This window comes from Rattus norvegicus, chromosome 10, assembly GCF_021556685.1.
Source record: "Rattus norvegicus strain SHRSP/BbbUtx chromosome 10, alternate assembly SHRSP_T2T, whole genome shotgun sequence".
In the NCBI taxonomy this organism is placed as follows: Eukaryota; Metazoa; Chordata; class Mammalia; order Rodentia; family Muridae; genus Rattus; species Rattus norvegicus.
The window spans coordinates 91,484,338-91,504,076 of record NC_141543.1 but is presented as its reverse complement, the minus strand read 5'-3'; the positions used below and the strand labels follow the sequence as shown (position 1 = coordinate 91,504,076).

General features: G+C 54.3%; 2 protein-coding genes across 3 annotated transcripts; both read left to right on the top strand.

The window, feature by feature from the left end:
* Nucleotides 1-1,428: 1,428 nt before the first annotated feature.
* Krt42 (keratin 42) lies at nt 1,429-10,061 on the top strand. Of its 2 annotated transcripts, XM_087573535.1 has the most exons (9): nt 1,429-1,496; nt 2,970-3,103; nt 5,326-5,408; nt 5,516-5,672; nt 6,771-6,932; nt 7,472-7,597; nt 7,848-8,068; nt 9,602-9,651; nt 9,782-10,061. In XM_087573535.1, the coding sequence occupies exons 4-9, from the start codon at nt 5,541-5,543 to the stop codon at nt 9,877-9,879; spliced, it is 789 nt and encodes a 262-aa protein (XP_087429661.1). In that variant the 5' UTR covers nt 1,429-1,496; nt 2,970-3,103; nt 5,326-5,408; nt 5,516-5,540; the 3' UTR covers nt 9,880-10,061.
* A 1,772-nt stretch (nt 10,062-11,833) lies between these two features.
* On the top strand, nt 11,834-16,553 carry Krt17 (keratin 17). The gene is made up of 8 exons (NM_212545.2): nt 11,834-12,318; nt 13,018-13,100; nt 13,478-13,634; nt 14,221-14,382; nt 14,934-15,059; nt 15,149-15,369; nt 15,456-15,481; nt 16,307-16,553. Exons 1-8 carry the CDS (start codon nt 11,887-11,889, stop codon nt 16,399-16,401), a joined length of 1,302 nt encoding a protein of 433 aa, NP_997710.1. The 5' UTR covers nt 11,834-11,886; the 3' UTR covers nt 16,402-16,553.
* Nucleotides 16,554-19,739: the final 3,186 nt, after the last annotated feature.

Genomic DNA, 19,739 nt, shown 5'->3' with positions numbered 1-19,739 from the left:
GGTCCTCGCAACTGAACTCAGGCTGTTATGCTTGGTGGTAAATGCCTTTACCTACAGAGCCATCTTTCTAGCCCCTGCTTTTTTATTTTTCATTTTGGGACACTCTCACTAAGTTGCCCAGACTGGCCTTGCTCATCCTGTAGCCTAGGGCAGGCCATGCATTTGTTTCTCTCATGCCTTAGCTTCTCACAGTCTGGTGCTTCACATCGGCTAGTGCTGTCTAGACTTTGCCTTTTAGCTGGGTAGGAAAAGCTATCTAGCCAGTCCTTTATGGTGTGAGGCCTCTCTGGGCTGTGGAGTTAGAGCAGAAACCAAGAAACAGACATGGAGGCCTAGAGAATCGTGGTCTGAAGCTTGCTGTCAGAGATAAGGGACACCATGGGGCCAGTTGGCAGTTGGTGTGGTGGTGGTGGTGGTGGTGGTGGTGGTGGTGGTGGTAAGACATTGGCTGGGGCTTTGGAGGTAAACAGAGGCTTAGCAGACTCTGCATTTCCAACTGGGCCCTGGAAGCTGAGGTCTGGGGTCACCAGAGGTAGAAACTGGGGACCATTCCTTTCTCCCAAGATCTTTGAGGGAATGTGGAAAGATGATGACCTTAGGCAAGCTTTGAGAAAGCTGAAGGCAGGGTGGACTTGGAGCTGGAGTCTAAGTCAGAGGGATAGGGTGACCTTCTACCCATTGACCCAGGGCTGAGGGGAGCAGAGGAGTGGGGAGACTGGGGGAGAGAAGGGGCTGCAAGGAGTGGTCTGATGGACAATCCTAGAGGAGAGGGGGTTCTTGGGAGTTTGTCCCTGGCAGTTTGTGAAGTGTCATAGTAGGGCTTTCCCTGGGAGGGTGGCTGGGGTAGAACTTGTTTCTGGCCCACTCAGGTTAATGGAGGTTCTGCGGGTTCCCTTTCAACACTAAGACAGTCTAGATTGGCAGGAAGTCCTTCTTGATATCTAACCTTGTGGCAGCCACCGGACATTTCTCTTTCATATTGGCTCTGAGCTTCCCCTACCAATAGCCTTCACGGAACAGTGGAAACAGGTTGAAGCCAGTGCCCTATCCTCTCTCAGATAGTTCTTACAGATCTTACTCTGGTGCCTCAGGTGAGAGGCATCTTCCCGTGAGAGCTACCACTTCTAAGCAAGAAGTCCTTGCAGCAATCTTGTGTCTTTCCAGGAGTTCTGGGTTATATGGGAAACCCAGCTCCCTCCCTGTCCCTGAGTGTGGGCAAGGAGCCCAGGCCACCCATGTGTCTCCCATCCCTGCCTGGGCCCCGGGCCCTGGCCACCCCTGGAGGCTCCACATTCAGACAGGCTCTGCTCAGACGCCAGTGTCCTGGCAGCACCTAAATCATTAGCGCCGCAGAGATTAGGCGGCTAATCTCCCTGTTGGGTGGAGCGGGTGCCAGGCTGTGGGATCTCACCACGCCCCTGCAGGGGTGGCTGCTGACTCCCAGGACTGGGATGTGGCTCTTCCTTGGGCCCTGACACCCACTCAGGGTAACCCTGGTAATAGTCCTGTTTTTCCCGTGGCTTGCCCTCTCCCCTGGTGCTACCTCTGGGAACCCTCTGGGTGGGCTTTCCTCAGTGCGGCGCAAGTGAGCAGGGGCCACACGTTTTCTCTGGTCTCAGGCTTGGTCTCCGTTCTCCACACCCACTTTCCATTTCGTCACAGCTTTGCCTGAATCAAAAGACCTTGAGAGACATCAGTGGGCTTCTCCTTTATTATTATTATTATTATTATTATTATTATTAATTAGTGTGGTGTGTGGTGTGTGTGTGTGTGTGTGTGTGTGTGTGTGTGTGTGCACATGTAGCATGCTGTGGTACGTGGAGGTCAGAAGACAACTTTGAGGAGTCAGTTCTTCCTGCCTTTACTGTGAGTTCTGGGGACTGGACTCAAGTCGTTAAGCTTCTACAGAAAGTGCTGGCCATCTTGTCTACCCCGATTTCCCTTTATAGCTGAAGAAGCAGGGATACGTTCACTGGCTTCTTGAAGATCTAAAGCTCCCTTTGGCCAGTGGCCACACTTCTTCTTTCTTAGTCAGGGACCCCCAAGGCTGAGGCTATATCTTACCTCGAAAGCTTGGGATAGTTCTGAGACAGCCGAGGGCTCCCCCAACTTAGACTGAGGGACCCTACCAAGACTATCATGTACCAGGGGCAAATATCCACATCTTTCTCCCTGAGACCCTGGATGCCAGGTAGGGACCAGATCTGCTGCTTCCTGGTTCCTGGGCCTGTGGAGCCTTGTTTGAGGCCCTTCCCTCTGCTCCTGGGCTAGATTCTTCAGACTCCCCCCACCCCAAGAATGAGCTCATCTGCCTAATTATGGTTGAGGATGGAAGTTCACCCTGCCCCGGGGTACAGCCCCAATACCACCTTTGTTTTGGAACAGAACAATGGACCACTAAGAGGTTACCCATGCCCAGGCTGGGCAGACCCAGGAGGGGGCCTCAGGACACAGGGATGAAATACACAAGTCCAGCCCAAGCCTCAGGCCGGGCGGCTGGCTGTAACTGAGACAAATTACAAGGTTGGGGTTTTGGCTTGGACTTCAAGGAGCAAGGGCTCAGTCTCCCTTCAGCCTGGCTATAAAGGGTAGCCCAGGGTCTCCATCCAGTCCAGACACCGTTACTTGACCAGACGATAACATGGCTTCCACTACCAGCATCCGCCAATTTTCAACCTCCGGCTCCGTTAAGGGCCTTTGCGCTCCTGGCATGGGGTTCTCCCGGATGTCCTCCGTCCGCATTGGGGGTGCCTGCCGGGCTCCCAGTCTTTTGGGAGGTGGCAGCTGTAGCAATATGTCGGTCACCTCCTCCCGATTCTCAGCGGGCTTAGGAGGCAGCTACGGTGGTGGCTACACTTGCAGCCTGGGAGGGGGCTTTGGCTCCAGTTTTGGTGTGTCGGATGCCCTTCTTGGGGGCAGCGAGAAGGAGACCATGCAGAACCTCAACGACCGGCTGGCCACCTACTTAGACAGGGTGCGCGCCCTGGAGGAGGCCAACACTGACCTGGAGGTGAAGATCCGTGAGTGGTACAAGAAGCAGGGCCCTGGGCCTGCTCGTGATTACAGCCCCTACTTCAAGACCATAGAGGACCTGCGGAACAAGGTGGGAACCTCTTACCACCTTGGTCTGTCTGCTCAAGGTCCATCCCCAGAGCAGAAGACCTCCTCCCCACCATAGACCTCCACCATTCGGCCATTCACACCTCTCTCTTTTCCCTCTCTCTCTCTCTCTCTCCCCTCTCTCCTCTCTCTCTCTCCTCTCTCTCTTTCTCCTCCCTCCCCCCTCTCTCCCTCCCTCTCCCTCCCTCCTCCCTCCCTCTCCCTCCCTCCCCCCTCTCTCTCCCCTCTCTCCCTCCCTCTCCCTCCCCCCCCCCCTCTCTCTCTCACACACACACACACACACACACACACACACACACACACACACACACACACATCTGGAATAACACTGAGCCTGCAGGGGTATCCCAGGCTGTGTGGTCTTTGGGAACTCTCCAAGAAGATGGAGGAGAACTTGTCTCCTCCCACAGAGCTTATCTGGGGTGGGTGATAGAGGAAAGATGGGACAGCTTCAGGATATTGAAGGCAGCTGCAGGCATTGCCACTATAGAGAATAGCTTCATAAAGGGTCTGGGAGGTGGACAATGTCTGGTATGGCTGCTACGACACTAGGCTAGGTATTGCCACATTTTTTTTTACTGTCCTGTAGCCTCACCCTCCTTGATGGATGGCATGTCTTTCCTCCTAGAATCTTGATGTTCCTTCAACCCTTTGATGTTCAGTCCATGCCCTGTTTCTTGGGCTGACTTCAGAGTCTGTGTGTTCTCAAGGCTGCATTAGGTGTGGGTCTCCCCCTCACCATGATGACTCTTTTGGGGTCTGTTTTGCAACTGAGACTGGAAGCTAAACTGACCAAGGAGGACCCTCTCTCTGCCCTCTTCTTACACTTTCTTGACCTCTATGAAAATGGCTCTGGTGTCTGTAAATGTGGTCGCTCAGGTCTTAACACAAACCTGCTTTGGGAGGGTCTGGGCACTGAGCCCATGGAAAGAAGAGGTTGAGGATCACTGAGAGAACAGGCTTGCTGCAGACTGGGCCCAGGCACCTTTGAGGCTGACCTAGGCTCTAGGGTAGAGAGCCAGCCCTACGGCGGTCTAGTGAGGGGCTTTGTCTGCTCCTGCCCGGGTCCTCCGCCTGGCAGGGGATCCCTGTAATCTCCTTGGAGGCAGAGATCCTGACTGTGCCAGATCAGATACCAGGCTTTGTTGGGGCAGCGGGGAACCCAGGGGAGTCCTGATGAGTCAGTGCTCTGCATTTTGGGGTTAGCCAACACTTCGCCATCATCCGCAGAGTAAAGTCCACCCCCTTCCCTGGATTTCCATACCCTGCCTTCAATATTCTGGTTAGGCTTCCTGGACACATTGTATACCAGATACCTGGGCACACAGAAATTTCCAGGTCTCTGCAGGCTACAGATGGTGAGGCAGAAGAAGGGAAGCGACCTGACCCTTAGGCTCAGCCTGACCAGGTTGCTGCATGGAACTTAGGGCCTGGAGTAGGGTCTTGGAGAGGATGAGGTGGCCCTAGACATAGGATGGTTCCTATGTCTATGCTGTGTCAATGGGACATCTTCCTCCTGGGTCAGCCTTAAACCATGACCATTTCCACCTAGCTCCTGCCACTGGGTGAGTACTCTCTCCCCCTAACCCTACTAACGCTTTTGCTTGGGACCAGCCTTGGGTATTTCCAGTGATTATGGACTTCCTGTATCTTCTCAGGCTTTGCCTTGGTTTTGAGAAGGGGCCGGTTATGACCTCATTAATCAATTAGTCATATAATTAGACAAATACACCCTGGGGGCTGACTGTGGGCCAGGCGCTGTGCCCAGGCTTGGGGAGACCAAAGAGAACCAGACGGGCATGGCCTCGTTCCAGTCCCATGTTGCTCGGAGTCCAGTGGGGGCACAACTAACCAAAAATGTAGAGGATACTGAGATAAGATTGTCCCAGAAATGGACATAGGCCACGAGGGAGACAGCAGGGAGATGAGGGGTCAGGGAGAAGCAGCACTATGTGGGGCAGTTGGCAGGTAGGGGTGAGCCCGGAGGGGAATTTAGCTGGGGATAAGGCCCAGGCAGCTTAGACCCCACGATGACAGATGGATACCTGTGTCTCTACGTCACCGTGTCATGTCCCACCACTCTGTGTGTAACTTGGGGTGCTTGGTGGTTCCTGAAACCACAAGGCTGCGTGCAAGCAAGGTACAGCAGCACCTTCTGTGGCTCTGTGGTGGGTACTTGCTCATGGAGTTCACCATCACCCACAGATCCTGGCAGCCACAATCGACAATGCCAGCATCGTGCTGCAGATCGACAATGCTCGCCTGGCAGCCGATGACTTCCGCACCAAGTGAGCCTGTGCCTATGGGCTGCCCCGGGGAGCTGGTGGTGGGTTCCTACTCTGCACGCAGCACAAACACGGTGTGTGGACCATGTCCCCTGCCTCCAACCCTGCAGGTATGAGACAGAGCTGAATCTGCGCATGAGTGTGGAGGCGGACATCAATGGCCTACGCCGGGTGCTGGATGAGCTGACCCTGGCCAGAGCTGACCTGGAGATGCAGATCGAGACCCTCAAGGAGGAGTTGGCCTACCTGAAGAAGAACCATGAGGAGGTGAGGCCGACACAGGAGACATCGGCTCCACAGAACTTCTGCAGGCTGGGTCTGTGTACTAGGTCCAGATCGTACCATCAGTGGGTCCCTGGCCTGGTGCTGACCCTCAGTGAACCTTGGATGAAGTGGGGGGTTACGTGGGGTGGTTGGGAGGGGGCGGAGGATGTGGTGGGGTGCTCCTCCAGAGACTTCCTTCCACTCATCCCTGCAGGCTTGGCTGACCGTGTAGGAACAGCTAATTTACTAATGAGTGAATCAGGCTAACACACAGTGCTAATTATTCTAATTAATTATAACAAGGCACATTTGCCCAACCTGACAACTGACTCACTACAGTTACTTCCACTTATACTGACAACATGGCGGGGAGAAGGAGGCTCTTGCCCTCCTCTTTTGGAAGCAAAGAAACCCCCAGAGAGGGTTAGGGACCTACCTAGGGCTGCACAGTGACTTGACCTCGTGCCTGTCTGACGTGAGGGTCTGACTCCACCTCTCCGCAACTCCCCACCCCGACTCCTTTTTCTAGAGACTTCTGAGTTTTATGTCCCCAGAGTGCAGTCCAAGGATGGAGGTCTAAGACCCCGCTTAGGACTGTGCCTTTGTGGCTTCCTTCCCAGCTCAGCACTGCCTGTCCTGGGCTGGGGGAGTTTGATTCCCATGTGTAGGACACCCAAAAGGTGCTTCCCTTAACTTTGAGGCTGAGTGCATAACTTCCCCTTCCCGCAAAACCAGTATTACTTAATATGGTCTGGCTTGGACGGATGTCACCATAAGGTGCCTAGCCCCATGCTATAGGGTTGATGGCTAATGGACAAGGCCAGGGGTCAGGAAGTAGGGTGAGGTTGTCTTTTCTTCCCTTCCCCGTCACTGGAGAACTTTCCTCTTATTTCACACGAATTTGAACGTAGGCGCTAGGCACACTTGTGTCAGGGTGTTTGCTGGGGGGAGATGGATGGAATCTGCTGAGTATGAGGCCTGTGTCGTTTGTGGTAGCTTTACGTGGGAGTTGCTGGTGCGGCTGTCTGCCTGCTTCCCCTGAGGACCAGGGTCTTTTCCCAGAACGACTTTGGGTTATTTCCTGCTGTCCTCTCTGCCCAGGAGATGAATGCCCTTCGTGGCCAGGTGGGCGGGGACGTCAACGTGGAGATGGATGCGGCCCCTGGTGTGGACCTGAGCCGCATCCTGAACGAGATGCGGGATCAGTACGAGAAGATGGCAGAGAAGAACCGCAAGGATGCCGAGGAGTGGTTCTTCACCAAGGTGGGTGGCCGTGGATGGCAAGTGCGCTCACCTGTGGTTGTGCGTGCTACCTGCTGGCATGGCTGGAGTCACTCTCAGACACATTGGGAACCACACAGACCAGTGCTCAGGCTTTAAAGAAGTATGAAGCCTGGGGAAGCTCAGATGCTCAGGCCTTTCCCTTGTGGTTATGGCTGTGGCCTTGGGAACTGATCCAGGCCACCCAACTTGGCTTAGGCTCCACCCACCACAGCTGTTCGCTGCATGTACTCGTGCCTTGGATAAATACCTACTGAATGAACATTTGTGGGGTCTGGGGCAGTCACTGGCACAGCAGTAATCTCTGGCCTGCTTTAAGGTGTTCAGCAAGGATCCCTTGTGGGTTCTAGATACATTGCATGTATTCCTTGTGGACACAGAGGGGCTCTGGAAGCAGGTGCCTATGAGCTCCTCTGAAGTCAGGGAGGGGTAGTTCTGGAAGGATAGGGCTTAGGGACAGCCCCCATCCTCTGTTCCTTCTGAAAGCCTCCTTTAGTCTCCATGTTCGCCCTGCCTTCCAGACAGAGGAGCTGAACCGAGAAGTGGCCACCAACACAGAGGCCCTGCAGAGCAGCCGGACGGAGATCACGGAGCTCCGCCGCTCTGTGCAGAACTTGGAGATTGAGCTGCAGTCCCAGCTCAGCATGGTGGGTCACTGTCTCTGTCCTGCCTGTTCCCGTCACTTCTGTTGAGCCCTGCCAAACAGAACCCCTATGTGGAGGACCGGAAACAACCTGTTCAGTCTGCCCCACAGGTCCCTCTCTGCCCCAGTTACTGCCCAACTGTTCTGGAAACACATATAAGTCCCTCAGAAGGGACCGCACTCCCAGGTGGGTGTCATCTTTGGGGGAAGGGCCCAGCTCTTGTCTCACTGTCAACCTGTCTCTTTGGCCACAGAAAGCATCGCTGGAGAACAGCCTGGCAGAGACAGAGGCACGTTATGGGGCGCAGCTGGCGCAGCTGCAGGGCCTCATTAGCAGCATGGAGCTGCAGCTGTGTGAGCTGCGTTGTGACATGGAAAGGCAGAATCATGAGTACCAGGTGCTGCTGGATGTGAAGACCAGGCTGGAGCAGGAGATCGCCACTTACCGCCGCCTGCTGGAGGGAGAGGATGCCCAGTGAGTGGGGGGTCTAGGCACCTACCAGGCTGGGCTGGACACTACTTTGTCCAAGGAGTGTCAACAGTTTGACGTGAATGTGGAGCTGTGCAGGGGTGAAATGGACGGAAAAGGCACGGGTCTGACCGCGAAAATTTTCCTGAGTACCGTCTGAAAGCATGTAGACCAGATCTTGTGGGCTATAGGGAGACATGGAGTGATATGGAGCAGAATGGTGGCCATCTTTGGGAATGTTGGCTTTGGCTATAGAGGGAAACATGGGCCAGAGTGGGAGTGGATGGGCAAGGGAGTGACAATCTCCAGAGCTAGGGGTGCGATTGTGCAGACAGAAGAGAAAGTGTGTGTGTGTGTGTGTGTGTGTGTGTGTGTGTGTGAGAGAGAGAGAGAGAGAGAGTCAGACAGATAGTGAGAGAGACAGAGACACAGAGACAGAGAGAGCATGGCTCTCTCTCTCTTTCACACACACACACACACACACACAGAGTGTCAGACAGATAGTGAGAGAGACAGAGACACAGAGACAGAGATAGAGACAGAGAGCATGGCTCTCTCTCTCTCTCTCTCTCACACACACACACACAGAGAGAGAGTCAGACAGATAGTGAGAGAGACAGAGACACAGAGACAGAGAGAGCATGGCTCTCTCTTTCTCTTTCACACACACACACAGAGAGAGAGAGTGTCAGACAGACAGTGAGAGAGACAGAGACACAGAGACAGAGATAGAGACAGAGAGCATGGCTCTCTCTCTCTCTCACACACACACACACACAGAGAGAGAGAGAGAGTCAGATAGTGAGAGAGACAGAGACACAGAGACAGAGAGAGCATGGCGCGCGCGCACACACACACACACACACACACACACACACATACACACACGGGGGTGGTGGGGAAGAGCACATAGCTCAAAGTTGATATGCAATAGACGCTGAAGGGATATGTGAAGGAGTGGGTAACAGTGATCCTTGGTTTCTGGTTTGGATGACTGGTCTAGTGTGACTGGTGACATCATTAGCCAGGGCAGGCTAAGTGATACTTTTATTTGGAGTTGGGAATGCTGATAAAAGTTTTTCATGGGTAGCCAAGAGTGTCCTGGAATCTCTATGGGAAGTCAAGAGTATCCTAGGGTCTCCATGCTTGGCCACAGTTCTAGACTTTGCTTTCCAATAATGGTGAATTTTGTCTACAGCCCAACCAGTATCTCTTGCTTTAAAGGAAGGAGTCTTATTGGGCCCTTCAGGATATGGAAAATCCACTTGTGCAGTGTCTCCTTGTAAATTCTGGTTTAGTAGCCCACAGCCTAGCCACAAATGCCCTTGGCTATTTCTTTTCTCCCTGTTTTGAGGAGCCTATGGGATTTGGTCCTTCGTTTGTGCTGTTCTCTGTGAACTCCTAGACGTGATTTCCCAATTTGTGGGAACTCGCTTACTCTTTTTGGGGCCTCCTCAGCTACTTATCTTTCCCAGAAGTGCTCCCAGGGTCTCCTTGCTGTGACACCTCTGGGCTGACAGGTCCCCCCTCTCCCTACAGCCTGGCTACTCAATATTCCTCATCCCTGGCTTCGCAGGCCTCCCGAGAAGGTAAGAGTCTAATCCTGTCCTGTATATGGGACATTGGGGAAGATTGGGGGTGCTACAGCCTAGCTGGCAGTTTGGGTAGGGGCTCCTTCCTGTCCGAACCTCCCTATGACCCCTTCTCTGCCATCCGTAGGCACGGTGACCAGCCGCCAGGTGCGCACCATTGTGGAAGAAGTCCAGGATGGCAAGGTGGTCTCCTCCAGGGAGCAGGTGCACCGCTCCACCCACTGAGGTCCCTTTCCGCATGTGATGTGCCAGCCTCAGGGGCTTAGGCTGCAACTCTGTGCTTCTACTGCTGCGCTTGAACTCCCGTGAGCTAGCTGTTGGCTTCTGTGTATGCCTTGTGCTGCCCTGTAAGGGGAGGCCCCTTGGGTTGACCCCAGAAATTCCTAATAAAGCTTTGAAGGAATCTGGTCCTTGAATTCGTCATTTGTCTGGTCATCGTCTCAGGCAGTGTGGGCTGAGCGGCTGGGGAGGGTTCACCTAAGCGTCTGGTATCGCTTGTCGCCTGCCTACTTTCTCTGCCCACTCCATCCAGGTTTGGGTTGTCTTGGAAGTCAAGAGGGGAGGAGATGGGAGGATTGAGGGTGGAAGCATGGAACATTCTTTGCCTCTGGGACTGGCTCCTGGGAGGGCCTGCAGCCTTTCTGGGTACCACAGCTGTTAGAGAACACCTGCATTAAAACAAAGGGGCAGAGGTCAGGCTGGGAAAGACACTTTCTTGGAGTGGTCGAGGGCCTTGATGGATGAGGGGGTGGCAGCCTGGCAGTCTCAGCCCAAGAAGCCAGACCGGCTCTACCTGGCTCCCTGGGGGTGTGTGTGGGGTGGAGCGGCCGTGTGTTTGTGAGTGTGGGGGGCGTCCTGTTTGCTTTGGTGGCTTGGCAGCTCTGGGCTATTGGGGAAACCTCTCCCAGCTGCTGATGGGGGCTGTCTAGACCTGTCTGGGAGGAGGAACCCACTGGCAGTCTGAAACACGACCACATTCCGCCCAGCAGGCCTCCCAGGACCCTGAGACCTAGGGCTGGGTTTAGGATGGTGGGTGGGGCCAGGTGGAGCCGGGAGGTGGGACCTGTGGCCCGCCCTGGGGAACCATGCCGTGGTCTTTGTCTTGGGGAACCTGGCATGAGCTGGGTGGGGTAAGAGTGTTAAGAAGGGATCTTTTTTTTAGTTTTATTTTTTCCTGACTGAGACCTGAGCAGTTCTATCCTTTCAGGTCTATCAGGATACAGGAGAGGGTAAGGGATGTGAGAGGAGACCTCCCATTCACGGTCCCCACAGACTCCGTTTCACAAGGCACCCATCCTATATGTAGCTCTGTTTACATCCTCTGAAGTTTAGCTGACTTCTTTTCTGCCTACCTGGCCCTGGAAGCTGCACTTGTGGAAGGAGTAGGGAAACATCTAGAAGGAAAGTCTGGGCTTTCTCAGGGATGAGGACAGTTTCAGAAAACAGGAGTTTTCTGGGTGTTGGGGCTGCTCAGAGGGGTGTTGTAGCCGAGTGACGAGTGAGGACGTACTATGCCAGCCCACAGCTTGAGTGAGCTGGGCCTGTTTGGACATTACATTCTTTGCTAAGCTCTGATTTCCTGCCGGGGTTGGCAATTGGAGGCTTGAGGTACTTTCTGTGTTGCGTTGGTGGGCCTGGTGGGTTTAGACCTGGATCTCAAGTCAGGATGTATATTTGGTCTTTCTGATTCCCCAGTCCCCAGATCCAGGCTATTCACATGCGGGGAGTGGTGTGACGAGAAGGAAAGCCACCTCAGGTGTGTGGGGTGCCTAACTCCCCACCTCATTTCCCATCAAGCTGGGGTGGCAGCTGCCTGGGAGGGCTGGGTGGAGGTGACGTCACCAACTCCTCTTGTCCGTATTAGGTCATGGGAAAGCGTAGCTGGAGGGCCTGCCTGAATCACAGGTGACAGGCTTGAGACCAGAGAGAGAGACAGACAGACACACGCACATGCACACACACACACTCAATCATGACACCCAGTGCAGGGTTTGGTGAAATGAGGCAGAGCCCCGGTGGTGGGAGGGGAGGGGGCCCATAGCCACCTGGGAGCTGGCGGGTGTCCAGTGGTGATGAAAGCCCAGGGGAATGGAAAGAGCAGGGAGCCTGTTGCAATCGCTACGCCCACTGGCTGCCCTATAAAGGAAGCAGGCGAGCCCCAGCGCAGCACGCACCTTGGCGCCTCTCTTCCTCCTAAGCCTTCCAGCTCCACATCCGTTGCCCGCTGCCACCATGACTACCACCATCCGCCAGTTCACGTCCTCCAGCTCCATCAAGGGCTCCTCTGGCCTGGGTGGCGGCTCATCTAGGACCTCCTGCCGACTGTCTGGCAGCCTGGGTGCAGGCTCCTGCAGGCTGGGGTCAGCTAGTGGCCTGGGCAGTGCTCTTGGGGGCAACAGTTACTCCAGCTGCTACAGCTTTGGTACTGGCAGTGGTTATGGAGGCAACTTTGGGGGTGTTGATGGGCTGCTGGCTGGAGGGGAGAAGGCCACCATGCAGAACCTCAACGACCGCCTGGCCTCCTACCTGGACAAGGTGCGTGCCCTGGAAGAGGCCAACACCGAGCTGGAGGTGAAGATCCGAGACTGGTACCAGAAGCAGGCCCCAGGGCCAGCCCGCGACTACAGTGCTTATTACCAGACCATTGAGGATCTGAAGAACAAGGTAAGATTTGCTGGTGGGAGGGGCGTAAACCACCCACCTCCCGCCTTCATCAAGGCCTGGAGTCAGGTGGGGCTGCCACGGGGTCTCTAGGCTCTAGTTCGACCCTTCTCCCTTTGAGGGGGCAACTGTCCCGGCCAGGAACAAGCAGGCATTGTGAGGCTCCTTTGAGTGTCTGTTTTCTCCTGGAGCTGTCCTCGTGTCATTGATGTATAGACCATGAGGGTGTAGGTAGAGGTCTGGTTCCACAGAGTGGAGCTGGATTTGTGACTGTCCCAGTGAGAAGGGGTTTGGGTGAGGGGGCTCTGAGAGTGTACTCCATAGCAGTTCTAAGAGAGGAAGCAGGGGAGGGGTAGGGCAGCGGACTCCCATGGGAATGTTTTAGGGGATTTTCCTTTTCTGGCTTCCTTGGCTTTTCTTCTGGCTCTAAGGATATTCCAACATTATCTGACTCCTTCCCCTTCCCAGCCTGAGGCCTCTTCAGCCCTCAGGCTAAGACTGGCATGAGGACGGTCTGCACAAGCAGGCAGCGCTAAGTTTCATCTGCCAACAAGGGCGACACTGCGTAGGGAATGGCTGGCAGGAAGAGGGCGTTTCTCTGAAAGCAGTGAATTCCAGCCTCCAGCCAGGAAGCCTGGCTCAGAACATGGGCCTGGGTTGAGCCACCCTAAACTCAATGACCTATTGGTTTGTCATCTCCAGATCCTCGTGGCCACTGTGGATAATGCCAGCATCCTACTCCAGATTGACAATGCCCGCTTGGCAGCTGATGACTTCCGTACCAAGTGAGTCCCAGAGGGTTACAAGCTGGGGGGGTAGGGGTGGGGATTCTGGGGAAACTCTCCTCACCCTGTGACTTCCTAGAAGACAGGGGAGAGAGGACCTGGGAGTTATGAGCTGGACATTAGTTGGATGAGCAAAGACAGCTACTTCTGAAGGTAGTTGGGGGAAAGGAAACAGAGGAGGAGACAGGAAGCCACTGGGCATGGGGGGGTCTTGCCTTGTGGCTGTCCCTGGGCTCAAGGTTGTAACTTGTTTCCATTCCACCCTCTGATTCTCTCTCAGCTGTTCTGTTTCTGGCAAAGGGAAGGCGGGGATGACACCAGGACATGGACCAGCATGTTAGGGCATCCTGGCCTAAGGTCTCTGGTTTGCATTGCAGGTTTGAGACGGAGCAGGCCCTGCGCATGAGTGTGGAGGCGGACATCAATGGCCTACGCCGGGTGCTGGATGAGCTGACCCTGGCCAGAGCTGACCTGGAGATGCAGATTGAGAATCTCAAGGAGGAGCTGGCCTACCTGAAGAAGAACCATGAGGAGGTGAGGGGGCAGGGTCAGTAGGTCAAAGAAGACGAGGAGTGGGTGGCAGGGCCCTGGGATTGGGCTGTGGTTGAGAGCGTGGGAGAGAGGGCTTGTCGAGTTTAGTCATCCTGTAGGGCTGCCTTTTCTGTAGACTCTTCGTTCCTGTGGTCCAGAGATTCCACACATCCTTACATCTTAGGGATCTGTCGGGCCTCAGAGAGGCCTTCTCTCTTCCCCCTGCCTCACTCACAGTGTCAGAGGGGGAGGGAGATGCTCAAATGCTTAGTTGAAGTTCCAACTCTTAAACCTGGACTCCACAAAGGCATTTGGATATTGGAAGAGAAGTTTTGGGGGGCAAAGGCCTAGAATCAGATGTCTCTGGAGAATCCTCTGTCTAATGAAGGAGGCACGTGTGAAAGTGGGCATTGAATCCATACAGAACAAACAAACAAACAAACAAACAAACAAACCAACCAACCACAGGTGGGTCAGAGGGAAGAGGCTGGGTAGATCAAAAGGCCTTTAGGAAGGGGGTTAGACTTCAATGTGGGCTGGGGACCAACGCTGGTCTAGAGAACCACACCTTCATTCCCTCTTCTTACAGGAGATGAATGCTCTGAGAGGCCAGGTGGGCGGCGAAATCAACGTGGAGATGGACGCAGCCCCTGGTGTGGACCTGAGCCGCATCCTGTCAGAGATGCGGGATCAGTACGAGAAGATGGCTGAGAAGAACCGCAAGGATGCCGAAGATTGGTTCTTCAGCAAGGTGAGAGAAACTGTAGTCCAGACAGGCCTCAGGGCCCTGAGCCCTCACAGTAACCTGTCTGTCACCATAGGGATGCCCTATCTTGTCAGACTTTGTGGACTCCACAGAGTCAGGACTGCTCACTGCATTAACAGAGCCAGTGTTAGCTAGTAGTCAGTCACCAGAGGGGGTGAGTGGGAGGTGCCTTGTGGAATCAACACTGCGGGTAAAGACCCTGGGAATTTCCACCTTTCTTAACAAAGCCAGGAATCAGCATCAGAGGCTGAGCTACATGTCCAGGCTGGTTCTTAAGGTTTCTGTTCTTAAAGTGCCTGCTACTTGTAGAGATTAACCATAACACTCCAATGAGTATATTTCAGGGCTTGGGGGAGTAGGGAGCTTGGGGACAAGACTGATCAAGGCTCAGAGGAGGTTAGGAAGGTGGTTATAGCTAAAGGATAGGCTATGAATAGATCCAAGGTCTGTCTGAGCTCTGGGTCATGGGGATCATGGAGCATCTGACCTCGGGAGGGTTCCAGGCTCATGTTTCCCGTCCTGTGTCCTGTTTGTAGACTGAGGAGCTAAACCGCGAGGTGGCCACCAACAGCGAGCTGGTGCAGAGCGGCAAGAGCGAGATCTCTGAGCTCCGGCGCACCATGCAGGCCCTGGAGATCGAGCTGCAGTCCCAGCTCAGCATGGTAGGGATGCTGCTATGCACACAGGGATGGGTCCAGCCCCCGAGAGGCAGCCCGGCCACTCTCACTGACCACCACCTGCTCTCCTGCAGAAAGCATCCCTGGAGGGCAGCCTGGCAGAGACAGAGAACCGCTACTGCGTGCAGCTGTCCCAGATCCAGGGTTTGATTGGCAGCGTGGAGGAGCAGCTGGCTCAGCTGCGCTGCGAGATGGAGCAGCAGAATCAGGAGTACAAGATCCTGCTGGATGTGAAGACTCGGCTGGAGCAGGAGATCGCCACCTACCGCCGTCTGCTGGAGGGCGAGGATGCCCAGTGAGTAGAGGTCCAAGGGGCTAGGGCACTAGGGGCGAGGAAGGTACTCTCAGACCTTATCTAACCTCTCCAATTTTCCTTTTCAGCCTGACTCAGTACAAGCCAAAAGAACGTAAGGATCTTGGTAACTGAGGGCTGGGGTGGAGGGATGCATGGGACAGAAAAGCCACTAGCAGATTGCTGGGCAAGGGTCCCCAAGGAGATTCAGGGTACGGTGGCTAATGTTATGTAGGCATAGGAGGAATGGACTTGTTAGGGCTCAGAATTGATGCTCAGAAGAGAGATCAAAGGAGAAAGACTGGTCTGATGAGGGCATGGAGAGAGGGCTGGTTACCATGGAGATGATGGTGAAAGGAGTAGACTTCATCCTATCTGTGGTCTCTTTGCTCCAGTACCCTATAGATGGGTCAAAGCAGTTTTGTCTCTGGGGACTTGAGCCTAGTGGGAGGTAGGGTCATGGTCCCTGGCCTCCAGATCTCAGTCTTTGTGGGACCAGGGAATACATGGTCTTAATTCTGAGGTTTCTAGTGGGACAGAGATGATGAGGATCTGTCTTGGGTATCTCCATGTGGTAGAGGAGACAGGAACATAGTCCAAGCACGGCAGTCTGCAAAGGAATGGATATAGGACTTATTTCACTCAGCACTCAGTGGACATAGTCACTCTCTCGAGGGACAAAGTGGGTTAGGACCAAATGACCTGTCCAGGGACCACAGCTCACACAGGGGTCTCAGCAGAATGCTGGGTGGAAAGGAGGCAGGTGAAGGCGGGAGGGACTTATGCGCAGTGTGGTATTGAGAGGTGAGCGAAGACTCCGTCTATAGCATCCATCAGGAGGGGACTAGGGTGGAGGCAGGCTGGCTTCCATGTAGGGGACTGAGGGCTGAGAGTGGCTTTCTTCACCTGCCCACAGCCCAAGTGTCTGTTTCTCTTGCAGCTGTGACCACCCGCCAGGTGCGCACCATTGTGGAAGAGGTCCAGGATGGCAAGGTCATCTCATCCCGGGAGCAGGTCCACCAGACCACCCGCTAAGGACCCAGCTCCTTCTGCCCAGTTCCCTGAGGCTGCAGAGAGGCAGCTCCCCTCTCGGCTTGGCAGCCTGTAACCTCTCCAGCAACAGACTCCTGTTTCAGCCTCTTCCCCGCATCCCCCTGCTCAACACCATTAAAGCTTGCTGATCTGAAGTGAACTGTGTCCTTTGTTCTGAACACTGAAATGGCCATGGTGGTGACACTGGGTGGACTGGTGTGTGTGTGTGTGTGTGTGTGTGTGTGTGTGTGTGTGTGTGTGTAGGGTACAGGGGAGGTATTCTGTAGAAACCTATCATTACTCTTGTAGATGAACATAATGGGTTAGCTTAGGTAAAGAGAGCTTAGGCTGCTTTGTACCCCCTGAAGACATTTCTCCCCTGATGGGATAGGTAGTTCAGACCAAGCCAGTTTTGGAGTACAATCGGCGCATCAGGGGTGGCCCTAGGTAGCCTTCTCTTGTCCTGTACTCAGTCTCATGACCTCAGGCAGTCACGATCTCATTTCTCACCCATAAATGGATGGGAAGATCTCAGGTGCAGGATCCTGATTCTTCAGGGGTGACTCATCCAATCTCTGAGTCCTCTCTGAGAGAGGAGGTGGACCAGGATGGGGAGGGGCCTGCTGGTAGAGTGGGTGGGTTGAGGTTCCTATGGGAGTCTCGTGAACCCACAAGAAGGGCTTTCATGGTCATAGTTTGGCAATGAGTGGGAGGCCCGTGCTTCTTGGAAAAGACAGGTTCCTACCAGGGATGGGAGGAAGAATGGAATCTTTCTTTCCGTGTCTCCCCATGTGATCAGTGATAGGGATGCTTTGGGGCCCTGTGTAGGGCCATGAGAGAGAGCAGTGACCTTCTCCCTGATGGTTGGTACTCTTGATTCCTCACCGGCAGGAAAGGTGAGAGAGGGAAACTGAATCCTGAGGAAATAGAGCCTCCTCTATTCCTGCACACTTCCTGCCCCAGCTGTACCTAGGGCCCTCTGAATGCCAGGCGAGATTCATTCTGATGGCAGCTGTGAAGAACAGTGTCGGGGACACTCTTGACTCTTTGAGTAAAATCTGGAAAGCACTGGGCAAGGCAGATGCCTTCTTGGTTTTATCCAAGGACTGTGGTTGGAGCAGGGGGCAGAAGTTAAAAAAAAAACAAAAAAGGAGTTCTTTGTCTAAGTTCACTGCAGGGATTTGACGGAGGGGGTGGGGATCTTGAACCAGCACCTAGAGATACCTTCTCTCTCTCAGGCCAGATAGTGAGAGTGGGACCTAAGTGCAAAGGCACAGGAGGAGTCAGAACCCCAGAGGAGCTTGAGGTCAGGGGAGGCTGCCATGGACCGGCTCAGGGCAGAGGGATGGGCCCCAGCTTCTGGAGTGCGAGGACTTTGGGTGGGTCACAGGTTTTTCCTAGACCTCAGAGGACAGAGTTTGCCCTGAATGAGAGAGAGCAGCAGTGGTGCTGATGTGGGGGTGTGAGTTCCTCCTTGGGCTGCAGCAGCATCCGAAAGACTTAAAGCTGCACTGGCTCTGTGACATCAGGCTGGAGCCTCTCAGCTCCTTGCTAGCAGGTACAGCTCGGATGGGGGCAGGAGAGACACATGCTCCCCCAGTCTCTGATGTGCATCAGGCCATAACCAGAAGAACCAGCCTGGGCCAGAATGGCTCACCCTGGGGCATGAGCTCATTTGTCTGAACCACAGTCTTAAGAAGCAGGGAGAATCTGGGGAGAGGTGCCCCATTGAGTGAGTGAATACGGACACTGGGGCTCTGACAAGCCGTGACTCAGCTATTTCCCAAGGCCTGACATATCAGCTGGGAGGTGGGGCAGGTGAAGCCCTACTCTGTTCTGGGAAGAGGTCATAGCTTCACCTCCTACTTCTTCTCAGTTAGTAGTTAGGCAGGAAGGGCTTTCTCCATCCTGGAGACTGTGGGTATTTACTCTGACTGCCATTAGGGGGAGTTAGTGTTGGGAGGCACAGGAGATTGTGCCTCCCACAGTCCTGGATCGTGGACCTCTCCTGAGTGAGTGGGTGGTATGTGTTTGGTGTGTTCTGTGGGGGACCCCCAAGGGGGAGTCCGTGGCATGAGGTCAGATGGCCACACTGAGTAGCTCCCTAGGGGACTGTGTAGAGAACTTTAGTGGCTTTATCCCAAGACATCTTAGATACTGGGGATACCAGTGTCACCATGGTCATTTCAGTGTTCAGAACAAAGGACACAGTATCTGAGTCCTTGGCTTGGGACTGAGTGTTGAGACTGGAGGGTTCACTGTTCGTCTACACACAGTCTGCCCACACCACTGACTCCCATCAGTTTGGTAGAAGCTACAGGCATATGACTGACCTGGGTTCCCCTTTCCTGTGACAGACACAGCCCCATGCCACCAGTAGCTGGGCCTGAGACTCTTCTGCCACCACACTAGCTCCTGGTAGGTTTCTGCCATGGATATGGTGAGCAGCACTGTCTGTAGTAAAGTACAGCATGTGCCCAGCTCAGCCCTGAATCTAGGGGAAGACTGGACAGAGGCCTGTGAAGACTCAATGGACTTCAAATGAGCAGTGGGCCTGACAATACACTTAACCCTCACGCAGTGTGGGTCTTTTGGGGTGGTGAGGGGAGCAGAGGTATCAGAATCAGTGTGTTTCTGTCTAGGCACAGGGCAAGGCCATATGCCAGCTAGAGAGAGCCTTAGGCTCCCTAAAGGGTTCCTTGTTGTGACTGGTGTGAGGGCCTGTGGCAGCCTTGCTCTCCGTGAGGGACATCAGACACACAGGAGGGAGAGGATCGTGTATATGCATAGGAAGGGCCTGATCTATGTGGATTCCTTCTGACCCGGGAGAACTGGGTCAGGTACGGATATTTGTTTACCCCCGAGGATGTTGCTCTGTTCCCTTACCTAGTTGTTTTCTACCAAGACCCAAATGCACAGCTCTGGGATTGTCCTTACCGAATTCTCTCACTAGCTTGTACATTTGAAGGGCTTCTCCGTCTTGTTCTTTGAGTCAGGGCCTGGCTGGCACATAGTGGGTGCTTTCTAGACGCCACTGAAGAACCGCGGTGGTTCTTAGTGGTCTACTAGGCACTTGCTTTATCTCATCTTTCCTCTCACGTGCCTATGAGACAGCAGCGTTGTTCCCACAACCTAGAGAAGAAAACCCAAGGTTCCCGGCTATTGAGCAGCTCACCCCTGCTTGCTTCCAGGCTGCTCTGTCATGGCTTACTACTACATGTCCACCAGGGGCCTCCCTGGACACTCCCCCATCTCACAACTCCCAGAGCTGCCTCCTGTTTCTTCTGCCTGGGAACCCCCTGGGGAGCTTGTAAAAGAGCCCCAAGACCAGGCTTGTCCTG